This window comes from Colobus angolensis, unplaced genomic scaffold, assembly GCF_000951035.1.
Source record: "Colobus angolensis palliatus isolate OR3802 unplaced genomic scaffold, Cang.pa_1.0 Scaffold98, whole genome shotgun sequence".
NCBI classification, from domain to species: Eukaryota; Metazoa; Chordata; class Mammalia; order Primates; family Cercopithecidae; genus Colobus; species Colobus angolensis.
Window position 1 is genome coordinate 525,493 of NW_012123820.1, and position 15,444 is coordinate 540,936.

General features: G+C 38.1%; 1 protein-coding gene and 1 long non-coding RNA gene across 2 annotated transcripts; one reads left to right on the top strand and one right to left on the bottom strand.

The window, feature by feature from the left end:
- The first annotated feature begins 7,310 nt into the window (after positions 1-7,310).
- On the top strand, positions 7,311-8,748 carry CCDC54 (coiled-coil domain containing 54). Its single transcript, XM_011932732.1, has one exon. It carries the CDS (start codon positions 7,701-7,703, stop codon positions 8,685-8,687), a length of 987 nt encoding a protein of 328 aa, XP_011788122.1. The 5' UTR covers positions 7,311-7,700; the 3' UTR covers positions 8,688-8,748.
- A 1,837-nt stretch (positions 8,749-10,585) lies between these two features.
- Positions 10,586-12,274, bottom strand: LOC105505049. The gene is made up of 2 exons (XR_001000690.1): positions 12,037-12,274; positions 10,586-10,816 (listed from the first exon to the last, which is right to left on the bottom strand). It is a non-coding gene; the product is annotated as an uncharacterized LOC105505049 (long non-coding RNA).
- Positions 12,275-15,444: the final 3,170 nt, after the last annotated feature.

Below are 15,444 nucleotides of genomic sequence, written 5' to 3' on the forward strand. Positions count from 1 at the left end.
GTCTTGTCCTCCCAATCATTCTACTTTTTTGTTATTGTATACTTACATTACTTTAAGACTACAAGAAAGAGACTCAAATTTCCAGAAAGAGATATACCCACCTCCCAGCAACAAATAAAATTCTCAATCTTACGGTTAAACACCTTTTATATTCAAGTTGGCTTTTGGCAGAATAGAAACAACTGCAGCAGCAGTACACATTTCTAGTAGGGGAGACTTCAATAAATATTTAAAACAATGAATAAATATTTTCTCCTCAGATTATCATAGTTATAGTTATAAAAACCTAGGTAGAGAAAGAAGAAAATAAAACCCACTTCATTTTATAATTGTCTTTTGGGCATTTTCTATTTTGTGTGTAATCGTAGTGCACAAGCAGAAGGAATACATCTGGCAAGTTAAATAAGATCTTTGTAATCCAAACCCATGCAGGAAAAAGGATGCCTGTAGCTTTAAACACAGAAAGGAAATGATTCCAAAATCAAACTGCTGAAGAAAAAACACTGCCAAAACAGTGCATAATAAGAAGTTTACAGTTCTTAAATAAGAGGTATAATATAAAATTTAAAATTAGGTATAATAAACATTTTCATGTTAATTCTGTGACCCCCCTTCAATGTCAACATATGGCAATACTGCTGTTCTCATTGTGTAGATGGAATGAAATGGAAAAATAATACACCCAAGATAGAGAGGGCACTAAGAACAGAAAACAAAATACAGTCAAGGGATAAACACACATTTACCTCACAGAGATATGGCTGCAAATTCCCTTGGAAACATAAAATGCCATCATAATACATGTCTCTCAAGGTGGGCACTATTAGGAAAAGCCAGTGCAATCTTTCATTTTATTACCTTTAAAATGTTGGAATAAGAAAGAAGACAGCTCCTTGGATTTTGTACTCCAAAGCACTACAAAGCATCAGGACAACTAAAAAGCCAAACGGGAAAACAGAATTTTTCTTAAAATTAAGGCTATACTAACATAGTAACATACCCAGAGATGACACCACGGCAAACTACACAGTATTAATAATTAGAAATGAGAAGACTAACATTCTCCAATTTTTACACTTCATGATTTCTGAATTTGTTCAAACTTAAATCCCCATTTCCAATGTGACCATTATTTATTCTCTAGCTTTTAATTTTTGGTTTCCTAAATGAAGAATACAATTCAGGAATAAGACAGCAAGTTGACACTGTGCTGCTCCCATCACATAATGGTTTCGAAAAAAGATCTGCTAAATGATATAAATTCAGTGAAACAAAGGTGTTTGAATAGACTAACTCACTGAATTTATTCACCAGTTCCATTAAAGGAAAGAGGTGAATGGCTAAGCGAAAACAAATCTCTTTCAGTTTCCCTTCCTTTTTCCAGACATTTATTTTTATGGCTGCATCAATTGTGCACATCGAGACTTATAAAGCACTATAAGAAGAGTGTCAATCATAAGCTAAAGGGAGCAGAGGGTTCAAGGTAGTATTTGAGAAGGGAAACCAAGAGGTGAAGTTGAGAATTACAGAAACTAGGCAACCTCATATAATAAATTACCAGGGAGAGCCAAGCATAACAGAAAGAACTGGAGGAAGATGACAGGGAAGAGATATCATATAAAATACTAATGTGCCCCCAGGGTTATGGAACTAAATGGTGAAGGGTATGTTTAGATAAGCTAGAGAGAGTTCATTGTAAATTTGGAGTTCACAGTATAAGATGACAGAAATAAAGAGATAAGTGCCTGAGTATCTAAATTGGTGACAAATGCATTCTCGGGCAATCCCACAGAGGTACGGAGAATACACTGATACCCTGTGGTTCTCTAGAGGCCTGAAAGACTTCATATGTTGCACAGGGGGTTCATATGCTATGTGCTTTAGTCACCTCTAGGACCAGAGCCATCAACACCACCCCTGTCACCACCATTACTGAGCTCGCTCTCTCCATTCCACAGCTGTTTCCAGGTATGGAATTACCTCCATCTCTCTCAATTTACTGCCATTGAACTGCTTCAAGTCTGTGGGGAGCAATTATTAAATCCTATCCCAAAATTGCTAATGATCTCCCAGGAACTGGGAAAAGTTATTCCCATTCTGAGTCAAACAGTGTATCTCCTTGATACATAGAAATAGAAATAGGCCCATAGAAATAGGTTCAAGAGAGACCCAATCAGTATCTTGACAATCATCCACAGGTGCATTCATTCATCCTTTTATTCAGTGAATAAAGATTTATTGAGCACTAACTATATGTTAGGCTTTGGGACATTGAGGATATAGAGTTAAAAAGCAAGTCTCTCGTGGTGCACACCTGCAGTCCCAGCTACTTGGGAGGCTGAGGCAGGGGATCACTTGAGCCCAGGAATTTGAGTCCAGGCAGGGCAACATACCGAGACCTGTCTCTAAAAACAACAGCAACAAAAAAAAACCCAAGTGTCTCCTCTCAAGGAATTCGGAATCTAGAGGGGAGATAGGCTCTCCAAGAATAGCAATACAATATGGGAATCATTGCTAGGTGGAGACCCAGATCTGTTGGAAGCACTGGGAAGACTATAAGGAGAATCAGAAACGGCAGGACAAGTGTAGTAGATGAATGAATGACTCCTAAAGGGTGGGTAGAAATTTGCCCTGGCGATAAAAGATGAAATATTTTCCAGAAAGACCACACAATTTTAGTTATAGTGAAAAAGTACATTATCATTGCCAAATATTATTTAAAAGTTATTCCATCATTTCTTCAAAGGTGTTCACCTCATCCTTTTGGCTTGTGATCTCATAGGATTTTAAAGTATCATTATGAACATTTATTGGAACCGCATAGTGGATGCAGCCCTTTCCCTTACCCCATGTGTCACTCTCACCAGATGGCCTTATCAATGTCCCTGGGCTCCACCGTTTCCTTCAGCCTCAGACCTTGCCTACATTATAAACACTGTGACTTTCCCCTGTTTCCCTGTCCTGGTCCAGTGCAGCAGCTCTGATTTCAAGCCCACTCTCTTCTATTTCTCATGGCTAAAAAGAAAGAAGAGTGGAAGACGGCTTTCCCTGTGGGCCCTCGTAACTACTTAGCACGTGTAACAGGAGACTGAATTTGCACATTCTTATCCCCTTGAGCCAGCCCACCCTGATCAAATTGGTAAGACTTTCCTGGTTCCTGTTTCCTCAATCTTTTATCCCACCCTGCACATGACAGGTGATAGTCAGGTAGGAGGGTCCAGATTCTTGTGAACCTGGCCCCTAAATTTTGTGGGGGAAGTTAAAGACTCTCAATAAGTTTTTGTGGTCCCGACCCCTAAGGGAACATCAGTAATAGCAGATCACCACAGGTGTAACACAAACGTTATACATAATGCTCAGTTGCTAGCAGGATAGCTGTAACTATCCCACTCTCTCCTACTCAAAAAAAAAAAAAAAAAAAAAAACATGTTTTAAAAAGACAGAGTGACTTTTATAGACATCATTTATACACATAATCTAAACTCTGCCATAATTAATATATTGTTAGTGTATGCAAACACACGGCATTCAAAATATTGAACAATATTATGTATCATTAGAGCCATCTATCCAGTGGTTATTCTACTCCAGTCTGCCTGACGCCAAAGCTGGTGGGAAACCCTGTGCTAGGAGATAACGGGTTGATGTGTCGGCCTTGCTTGCTGCATTTTGGTTGTCTCTAATCAAAATGCTTTCCCTGCATGGTACGTTAAGCAGCGAGCACCACACGCTTTGTGTCTTGATTATATTGAAAGAGGGAGAAAGGCACAGTGAGAGATTGAGAGAGCAGGCAGAGCTAAAGCTGAAAACGGTTAACCATCTCCTTTCATCGGGAAGAAGCGAAGTGAGAGACAGGTGGCAGGAAATGAGGAGGAAAGGCCTTGTAACTATTCGGCATCTTAATTCTCAAAACCAATCACTGAACTAAGTGCTATTATTATCCCATTTTACAGGCTTGTGGGAGGTTAGAAACTTGCCTAAGAGCACAGTTAGTCATGGGACAGCCTTGAACCTTTCTGGCTCCAAATACCATTCCCGTGAAAGCCGGCCTCCTGGAGAACAGGTAGACTCAGGAAGTCTCCCACGAGGCTTCAGTCCACTGTGCTATTTTATTCCTAAATGCCTCCATACCCCTGGCAGGAACCCGAAGAGCGGAAGTCAGTTTATTTCCCGTTATTCATCACTTTCTGACTGTTCTCATAACTTCGCCCAAATCAATAGGCTTACCTCCTCCCGGTACAACTTTTCACCACCTGGCAAACCCCAGATAGGCCAAGGCTCCCTTTATTGACATTACTAAGGAAGTAGTTAGAAACCCAGACAGGTTTACGTTTGTATCAGCCTATTAGATTTATTTGTTTTCTAAAAATAGTGAGCATACATTAGTATTTTAAGTTGAAAACTTTATTGTTTTTTATTCCTCTCATTGTATTACTATGTCTACCACAGTAAGGAAAGTATAGCCTCCAAATACTCACTTTTACCTATACATTAGAGCTTGTTCAACTTCTAAAGTCTTCACAAATTTCTGTATCAAATGCTTTTGGTAAATAGAATAACCAATGAAAGCTTTAATTTTCTCATAATGCTAAATAAACAAAATTTTAATAAAATAAGCCTTCTATAAATATATAGTATGATTTTAAAAATAAAATGTCCATCTTTTTCTGAGTGGTACTAAATATATATTTTAATCATGACTGTGAGGCAGTAGAGGTAAAACACATGGACTTTGGAGCCAGAATTTAAGCATTTGAAATCTGACTGCCCATTTTTAAGCTCTATTACCTTAGCAAAGTTACTTGACTTCTCTGAACATAGTTATGTAAGCTAATATTTAGAACAGTATCTGGTATGCACCCAACAAGTCTTAGATGTTATTAACCTGGAGGGATTAATTACGACAAGCAGTCCCTCTAATTTAACTGGGAATTCTTGGAAAGTGAGAATATGTAATACACAAATTGCCTCCAAATGTAATGAAATTTTAATAATACTAAATCTAACAATTAATGAATATGACATAGTACATTTGAGAGATGTTTCATTAAACATTTATTGTTTTAATCTTGCAGCTTTCTTTCAGTATTCTGAGCCATTTTTTTTTTTCGTTTTCTTCTTCTGGTCTTAAGTATTTTCATCGGCCCTTAAAAACTGTATAGGCCCTAAGCACTGTCTCTGTAGAACTCGATGGATAAAATGGCTTTAGCCAGAGTAAATGGGACGGCTGTGAACTCCAACCTTTCCAAGCCCACAATGCCATTCCTGTGATAGTCTGCCTCTTGGAGAACATTTTTCTCAGCAAGTGTTTGGAAAGGTTTCTAGACATTTTCGAAAGGTTACTAAACAGCATTTGAAAGATAGGAGAGTAAAGCAAAATCCCAGATATTATTGATGAGCCAAAATTTTAAAACTACTGCTGGCTAAGCTCAGTGTTTGTACCAAATCCTGGGCTGACACTGACCCTCCAATTCGGCACAAATAGAAGAAACAGTGATTTGGTAGAAGGTTGGAACTGGCACGGATCCAAGAGGGAATGTCCTTTTGATTAGAATGGGACTGCTCCTTGAGAGACATGTGAGTATCATGCCATTTTGATTCCAGAATGTTCAGTCTAATGTGTTTAGAGAATAAAATTAAGTTTTTACCTCAGTATATAAAATGGGCCAAATATTATTTAATATTTCAAAGGGCTTGAATTTTAAGTACTGTTACGTAGAAAAACCTATAAGAAGAAACATGATAAATGGCTGATGTTATTTTTAAATTCTAAGGCAGTGGCTCTCAAAGTGTGGCATGCTTCGTGTCATGAGGCCACTCTGTATGTGTGACCATGAGGGCAACAATATTTCAAAATAATCCTAGGACACCGTTTGTCTTTTCCACTGTGCTTACATTTGCCTGTTGAAAATTACATTGCAAAAGCAATGGTGGGTAAAACTGTTGATACCTCATCATGAACCATAGCAGGGGTACCACACTGACTAACAGTGACTCAATCAGAAAAGGAAAAAAAAATACAAGAAAAAACAGTTTCACTCAAGAATGTCCTCAATGAAGCAGTAAGACTTTTTAATCTTATTAGATCTCAACCCTTCAGTACATCTTTTTTCTATTATGTATGATATAATGGGAAGTAAGCATAAGTGTCCTGCAGCTTACCAAAGTATACTGGTTTTCATGAGAAAAAGTACATAAGTATCTGAGTTGCAAATGTATGCTTTTTTCATGGAACACTATCTTTTCTTGAAAACACAACTGACAACAAACTACAGTGTTCACGGGCATTTGGCAAGCATTTTTGCAAAAAATGGATGGAGGGAATCTGTCACTTCAAGGAAAACAATAAATCAGCTTAATACATTTCAAGATTTTCAAGCTAAAATTAGAATTTTGAAAATTTGCATTTGCCACCATGAGCTTGGCCTCTTCTCAATACTCAAAGACTTTTCTGGTAAGATTGGTGGACATATTAATGAATATGATATTTTGATACTATATAATACAATGAGTCAACATTTGGAAGGCCTACATAATTCAGTGAACCATTGTTTGTCAAATGACCAATACATGATATTATGCATCTATTCAAAATAAAAAATAGACCAGTGACTATTAATATAACAAAGAATGAAAGTTCATTGATTTGGCCTAAAATGACACATTGCAGCTAACTTCTAAAAAAATATCATTTGTCAAATTTTCATAAAGTAACAAAGAATGATATCCTCAATTATCTGAAAAGGCTATGAAAATACTCTCCCCTTTCCATTTATGTATCTCCATTAGGCTATTTTTTCTTCATATGCTTCAATCAAAACAATATGTCACAACAGAGATAATGCAGAAGCAGATATGAGAATCTAGTTATCTTCTATTGATTCAGGTATTTAAAACATTTGCAGATATGTAAAACAATGCCACTCTTCTCATTTTTTTTAGAAAACCAAATTATGTTTTATAAAACATATATCACTTATGTTAACATGTAACAGGTTTTTAAATTTAAATTAATAAGCATAGATCTAAGACTTTCTTAGTTTTAATGTCTACTATAAAATGTAGGTAGATATAACCCAAATAAACAAAATCTGTGTGATCCTCAATAATTTTTCATTTTTATTTATTTTTATTTTTTTGAGATGGAGTCTCACCCTGTCACCCAGACTAGAGTGCAGTAGTACTATCATGGCACACTATAGCCTCCACCCCTCTGTGCTCAAGTGATCCTCCCACCTCAGCCTCCCAAGTAGCTGAGACTACAGGCATGCACCACCATGGCTGGCTAATTTTTTTTATGTTTTGTAGCAACGGGTGTTTTCTATGTTGCTCAGGCTGCTCAAAAATTTTTATGATTGAAAAAGAGCCCTATGACCAAACTTTTGAGAACTGCTGTAGTTAAATGTGTTTTTTCTAAGTCAGCAGTCATTGTGACATCAGCAGCAGGTCAATGATTACCATATGAAGGATTCCATGCAGTTGAGTATTATTTCACAGAGCTCTCCAGTTGGGCTGCTCTATAAGAAGCTAATCACCTAAGAGATTCTACTGCTGTGGCTGATGATTTCCACGGAGTGTTCTATGATGTTATCAGGAAAGGCATCCAACAAATAGTAAGAGAAAGACCATTTCATTCGTATATTATTTCTTCCTGTGATTCTATGTTTTCCAACACCTTGCCTCTTGTTTCACCATGAAAGATGTACACACTTCACACCAAAAGGATAAAAGCTGCTGCTAGGCAAATGTGGACTTCAAATGTCTCCAAGCTCAGACAGTCTTTTAAAAATGTTTACCACAAATGTAAGATTCGGCACCAAGATTCAACTAGATATCCAACGGTGACATCTGATGATTGTAATCAAGATGATGTTAGTTATGATGGAAAAATGAATCTTACAGTAGTGCTCCAAGATGTTAAAACTGCTCAAGTTGAACTTTTCAGCCAAATGACTGACATTGTCCATGCGATACCAAAAGTCAATGAAAAGACTGACTTGTATCAAAAACAGATGGAGGTCCTGGAAACTAGAATGAATGTTAATGAAGACAAACAATGCACAACGACTAAAGATATCCTCTCTATGAAAGAAGACATCAAAGCCTTAAAGAAGAAGGTGACAGAACTGGAAAATCAGAATTCCTACTCCAGGATACATTGTCTAGAGATTCCGGAGGGAGAAAGGGGTAAAGAAATCACAGGACTGCTTTACAAACTCATACAACCAGCAACTCTGAAGAACACATTGACCTCTATAGACATGGAAATCTCTTCAGCAGCACCAGAGAAAGTGCCCAGTTATCCAAAGTCCACTGACCATCTTGAGAAAATAACGATTTCTCCCCAAATTAAAACTCTGAAGAAACGTAACCATCAAAACGCATCAAGGAACTTTAAAACAGCAAAGCCAAATATTTACATTTACCCAGACTTCAGTACATGGATCAAGCTAACTTTTGTTCATGGAGGAAAATGGACATTTTTCCTCAGTGCTACCAAGTTAGAAGAATTCATCCAGTGGCTTCTTTCTAGGCCAGCCATTCTCCCTGAAGAACCCCAGGTCATAACCCAGAGATATTGTCCATTCACTGGGCCTATTTTGAGCTTGACCACAATCTGTCTCTCCATGTTCAACAATATTTACGGCTTTATTCGTTCCTTAAAAGAAGAGGTAACTCGACTATAGAGTTATGTTCTGCTTTGCTTGGCACAAAATAAATGTAACCTGGAGGCTCCAAGCATTTACACATTGGTGTGGTGGCTGTGAATTCTTCGGTAGTTTGCTCACTCTGGGCCCACTATCTGCAGAATTTCTCTGTCTACAGTAAGTTAAGGCACATGATCTAATTGAACTGTTGTAATTTGTTTTCTGTCAATGTTCTTGTTTTCTCAAAGGCAATTCATGAGGACTCATCCTGGGTCCATTTTCATAGATAATTAGAAACAAAGAATGAAGGAGTCAAGAGCAATGTGAAGTATGTTTGATGGCCTCCAAGTCAGTTTTGTGTACACTTTGTCCTCGTGGCCTTTGTGGATAAGATTTGTGATACCAGAAACATATTCTACTGACAAGACTTCATTTTGTTTGTTATGATTTTTGAAATGGAGTCTCACTCTGTCACCTAGCTGGAGTGTAGTGGTGCAATTTTGGCTCACTGCAACCTCCGCCTCCCACGTTCAAGTGATTCTCCTACCTCAGCCTCCCGAGTAGTTGGAATTACAGGTGCCCACCACCACACCCAGCTAATTTTTGTATTTTTAGTAGAGACAGAGTTTCACCATGTTGACCAGGCTGGTCTCAAACCCCTGACCTCAAGTGAGCCACCCACCTCAACCTCCCAAAGAGCTGGGATTACAGGCATTAGCCACCGAGCCCAGTCAGACTTTAGGTGGTATAGAGTGAAAAAGATATCCATTGTCAAGGCTACTAAAGTTAGCATTATAAAAGTGAAAGGGATTGAAAGGCCAAGTTATTGCAAGGAACATATTCAAAAAATTGGCTTTTTCTTTCAACTTCAACTTCTTCTCTATCGAACAATTAGATAAGAGGAGAAAGACAATATGATACTGGGTAATTTTTACATTTTCATGAAAGGAGAAAAACATCGTGTCCTGTAGGTTTGATACAGGGGAAAAGGGAAAATCTAAGAAGGGGTTTGTGAACTGAGTTAAATCTCACCACTATGATACCATAAACTCTTACATGACAAAGTTTTTGTTTGTTTGTTTGTTTAAAGCATATAGCCAAGAAGAGCTTCATTTTTAGATATAACAGGTGGTTGTCATTGTAATTTCTGAATATCATGCAGAATAACTGTAAAACAATGTTTCTTTCACCACTTAACTCAGTGAATGAAATCTACCTTCCTTTGTGGTCATGTTTTAACCACAAATATTCCTGGCAAATGTACTACTACTAATTATTTGCAGTCAATACTTTGAAAGGGGGGGTTGGTAGCTAGCTAAGAACAAATGAAAGAGGACAAAGGACCTAAAGATGGGTATAGCGAAAATTAAGACACAATTTTGTCTGATGCCAATCTGGGAGTGATTACATACCACAATTTTTTTCGTTGACAAATATATTCTATTTGATCCCTCTTTACAAATTTATAGATATGTATGTAATAACTTTTAGAATATGTCAATATGCAGGGAGTCAACCTAAATGCCCATCAATTACAGATTAGATAAAGAAAATATGGTACATATACACCATGGAATACTATAGACAGCCATAAAAAAAAAGGATGAGATCATGTCTTTTTCAGGAACATGGTGGAGCTGAAGGCCATTATCCTTAGCAAACTAATGCAGGAACAGAAAACCAACTACCACGTGTTCTCACAAGTGGAAGCTAAAAGATGGGAGCTCGTGGACACAAAGAAGGGAACAACTGACACTGGTGCCTACTTGAAAGTGGAGGTTGGGAGGAGGGAGAGAAGCAGAAAAAAATAACTATTGGATACTAGGTTTAGTACTTGGGTACTAATGACTTGAGTTTACCTGGAAAACAAACCTGCGCATGTACCCCCAAACTAAAATAAAAGTTAAAAAATAAAATATGTCAATATGCAACATACCTAATAAAAGCAAAGGTATTTATTAAATGTTTGTTTAAAAATGAGATAACTGTGCTTACAATGTATTGTTCTGTTAAAGGCACGAGCGATCTCTATGCATTTATTTACCATTAGAAATGTCCGTAGGGAACAATCAGCACGCTACTTCAGTACATTAGGTGTGATGCTCACATTAGGACAATATCTAGGGAAGGCAGGCCATGACACAGGCAAATGACATCACAAATAGCTTCTGGAAGAGAAAAAAATGCCCCAGCTGGTACAAGCCTAGGTCATCTGAGCCTCTGTATATTAGCACTGACTGTCACTTTTCCCCCTCGCATGTCCCTTTGACAGCCCTTGATGTTTCCAGAGAGGCACGCAGTTTACGAGAAGAGCACGTGCTTGAGGATCAGACGACCAAAGTTCTCAACCTAACTCCTAAATTTTACTCTTACAAATTCTATTATTTAATTTCAATGAGGTTTGTTCCATCAGCTGTAAAAGCATAATCATTATATGAACTTAGTAAATATTTTTTTCAGTGTTCACTAACAATAAGGGATCATGGAGGATACAAGAAAAGGTAGACATTCCCTGTCCTATAAATATAGAACATTAAATGGCATAAATAAAAAATGTACACAAAGAACTCTCAGGCATGATAAATGGGGATGGGCAGCAAATAGCAATACTGAAAGTACTGCTGGTGTCAGAGAAGAAAGAAGCTTGATGAGTCTTGTGGTAAGGAAGTAAGGTGAGGAGGAGGTGGAGAGGGCAATGCAGCTGGCAGAGGGAAAAACAGGAGCAGAGGGCGGGGGGCTAGTAGGGAACATGGGATGTGAAAGCCACCGGGCATTAGATAACATAAAGTACAGATGGGCTATTATTTCAACCCTTTTATGGATCTAATTTTTCTCTTCAGATATTCCTACCATCTTCATTTCAACCTGTTTTCTTTACCTTCATAAGAATGTTAGAGGGGAGACAGTGACTCTACATGATTTTCTCAAGGTCTCACACTTTCCCTAGAGAGGATTCTGTTTCTCCTGTTAATGAATTGAGTTCCCTGTGAGCAAAGGGAGGATTTTGCTTCTGAGTCAATTATTTATTGTCACCTAGACAAGATCTCACATGACTTGTTAAAATTATAAATCATCTCATAACTCAGCATGTGAGCAAATAACTTTTCCCCAGTCCTGGCTTTCAAGTTCACCTGCCTCTCACCAGCCCACCTCCATCCCCCCTGGCTTGGAGGAGTGGCGTTTCTCTAACCCACATTCCTTCACTAGTGCCTTGCAGAGTCTTCATCAATTATTCCCCCCTTGCTCTCCATCTTAATCACCACCTATCAGTTCTTTGTACTCCGCTTACAAAAATACTCACCTGGTTCCCTTATCCTTGTGTTACCCTCATCTCCTGCCAATTTCCCATCATCTTTTTGAATGAGCGGCCCACCCTCCCTGTCCCCACCTTGCCTCTCCTCTTCTCTCCATGGCTCATAGGAGCATGTCTTCCAGAACAGTGCTTTCTCTTCTAGTTCTCTTCCCATCACTCTGGCAGAGCCTTCTCAGTTTTCTTAGATGATTCCTCTGCCACTAATCATTCTGTTAAAATATGAACACTTCACTTTCATGACTCCCAAATCAAAGAATTCCTAATCTAGCTTCTCCTGGGACATCCTGAGTTTTGGTTCCAAATAACTATTTATCTTCTCCACTTATGTGTCTACAAAAAAAAAAGTATATAAATATAATTAGATGAATGTCTATAATGTATATCAGTCAAACATGAAAGTCATTGTGCATTCACCAAAACACCTCAAATCATTGTTTTTGCTATTAAACACATCTGTTGGGGAGGAAACACTCGGTGGTGAAAAGAGCAAAGACATTCAAAGAAGAACAGATTTTAGAACGTCTATTTACTAAACATTTATATTATGTATCAGGCACTATGCTAGTTGGGTGTACAATCATGACCCTCATAACTATGTGATTTTGGTAAATTCCTTAAACTTTGTATTCAGTTTTCTGAACTCTGAACTAAGAACAATTTATGTCATGAGACTTTTGTGTTAATTAAATGAAATCATGTGTATAATCTGCCAAGAATAATGCTTGATTTCATAGGTGCTTAACATATGGTGGTCATTTCCTTCCCTCCATAGGCTAAATGTTAATGGAGGGTGTAAAGATGAACAGGACATGGGCCCTGCCTCAAGCAGCTCCCATTCAGGACTCTGCCTCCTTTCATCAGCCGTAAAGGACTCCAGACAAATAGGGAACAAAGTGACAGGCTAAATACAAATGCTTCAAACCAAATCTTGACTCCCTCATCCAAAGACAGTGTGATAAGAATAAGACGGGGTGTGAAGCTCTCCTCCTGGTCTGGGCACTCAACCAATATTCCATCATCTACAACAGTCGTTCGCCAACCTTTAATTCCACGCTGTATAAATAAGCAACAAAGAAAAGGATCTGGAGGGAAGGGAGGCTGAGTTAGGATAAATAATTTAGTTCAGTGTGTAATACTTGCTTGCATAAACACAGAGACTAACAGCATTCTGTTCATTCAAAAACAATATTCAGCAACATTTATTGAAATTTGACTCTATACCAGGAAATAACTGAGCTAGGTGTGAACAAATAGAGATGCAAAGACATCAGTCCTGTCCTGAAAGAACATACTTTCAAATGGTGTTATTTCCAGTTGCCAATTATTTTGGTCTGTTGCTTAGATTTGGATTGGAAAACTACACACTTCATTTAAAACTTAATTTAGCTTTTTTGTGGGACACAAATCAAGTTCCATTTAGAAAAAGATATCACTTTCCTAAAAGTAGTGTTTTAAGATTAATTCAAGACAGAAAAATATGGTTTTTTGCTAAATGCTTCTACACACCTTCAAAATGCGGACTGTCACCAACATATCAGTGGATTATGCTCTGAAACTTTATTTGTAAATCCTTTAAAACTCAGAATGCATACTACAAAGAAATAGTATTAGAGTTGGATTTTTTGATCAACCTGTAAAAGCTGACTGAACTACAATGTAGCTAAGATAATGGCATTAATAAAACTATAAAGCCAAGTTTTTGTATATTCCCATGCCAAAGTGCATTCAGGAAAACAACTGCAATAGTGGTAGCCCTGACAGCTGGACCAGCACCCCCATGCTCCATATTCTCTCTTCTATCTGATAGTGGAGTGAAAATTTCATAGATTGACAGCCCTAGTGGAGGACACCATGGAGAACAGGGAACAAAGAATAACAACTAAGTGGGGGCCAAAACAGGTGCTCCACGGGTGGGAAGCCAAGGTGGAAATTCTTGGGTGAAGAAAGAGACAAAGGCTCCATGTGGCTGCTGAGAACCTAGTCCAGGGAATAAGGACTGAAGTGGGGCCAACATCGTCTTTTACAGTGATGAGGGACTGAAGGCTGCATACAAGGGAGACAATTGAAGCATGTAAAGCATAATTTTTGGCACATAGTCAGGCTCAGTAAATGGTGATAACAATACTGGAGATGATGAAATAGAGGCAAAATCTGTGGGGTTTGCTCCTTCATTTGTTTTTTGGAATACAACCTATTTGGAGGCTAATTTTATTTGTCAGGGACATGAAACTCCAATGGCAGCGGCAGATGGAGTTACTGGAGCAGGGTGACGGTTGCGCAGATGGGACATGTAGGTAAAGGAATGTTGCACTAGTGGGGCTCTTGGGACAAAAATAGGATATGTGAGCTTGTCCTCTCATCTTTCTCTTTTTCCATGCTATTCTTTTCACCTAAAGCTTGAGATGCAAGGATGTGGGGTTTGGGGAGACACATCCCAGATAGAGGCAGAGGTGGAATGGGGGAAGAACAAGAAGAAGAAAAACCCTTCAATAGGATTAAGAAACAACTAATGTTCTAGTGCAGCCCTACAGACAATAAGGCCACTCCTCCCACGCAGAGCAAAGGTACTACACCATGCGCTCTGAAAATGCTAAAAAAGGCAAAAAAAGGCAGTGCTTCCTTAGGTAATTTAATGACATGACCATCCTTTTTTTTTTTTTTTTTTTTTTTACCCTTAGTTACATTTTAGCTGCAAGGAATCTGCACAAGCTTCCAGGAATGGCTCTCAACAGGACTCTTCCAATCTTTGCTTTAGTCAAAGATCCCATCAATTTTTTTCCCACCTATTTTTAGATTCTACCTTTCTCTCCCACTCTCATCTGCTGTCATAGGAAAAGAATGCATGAAAATGTGGCCAGGTGATCATCTGATTCTGAAGATTTATTCCTAATGTCAGTTGCTTCAGAAGGGGTGTTCTCATTGGCCAATATCCTGATGGAAGGTGTGACATGTATTTCAGATATCAGAAAATCTAAATTTTGATACTGCTGTCATTTATAGTGACCCTCAGTCCACTTATATTTACCAAATATAGAAAGATAATAATTGCTTGATGTACAAGCTGTAATTGGATCACAGCCATCAGTGAAATGATTATTTGTTGTTATAGCAATATTAATGAAATTATGCCTATGGCAGCCTAATTAGAGGAGCACCATCACGACCCAGCTGGCATTTTCAATATGTTATCTAAGAGGTATGATCAGAAGACAAATCAGAGCTGACTTAATGAAGTTTCTGATCAGAGGCTGCTCTGCAGACAATGAGTTATTGAAGGAGACAAAGAGGAACTCATGACTGGCAAATTTATGCAGGCTGTTATAGAACAACAAAACACAACAGATTTTGCTAGATTCGATCTTGTTGAGAGTGGTAGCAATAGAAATGTTCTTCCTTCTCAACAGCAGGATCCCAAGTCACAAAAATTTAACTATGAAAATAAGCTTAAAGATTACTTAGTTCAGTGATATTCAAGTGAGGGTA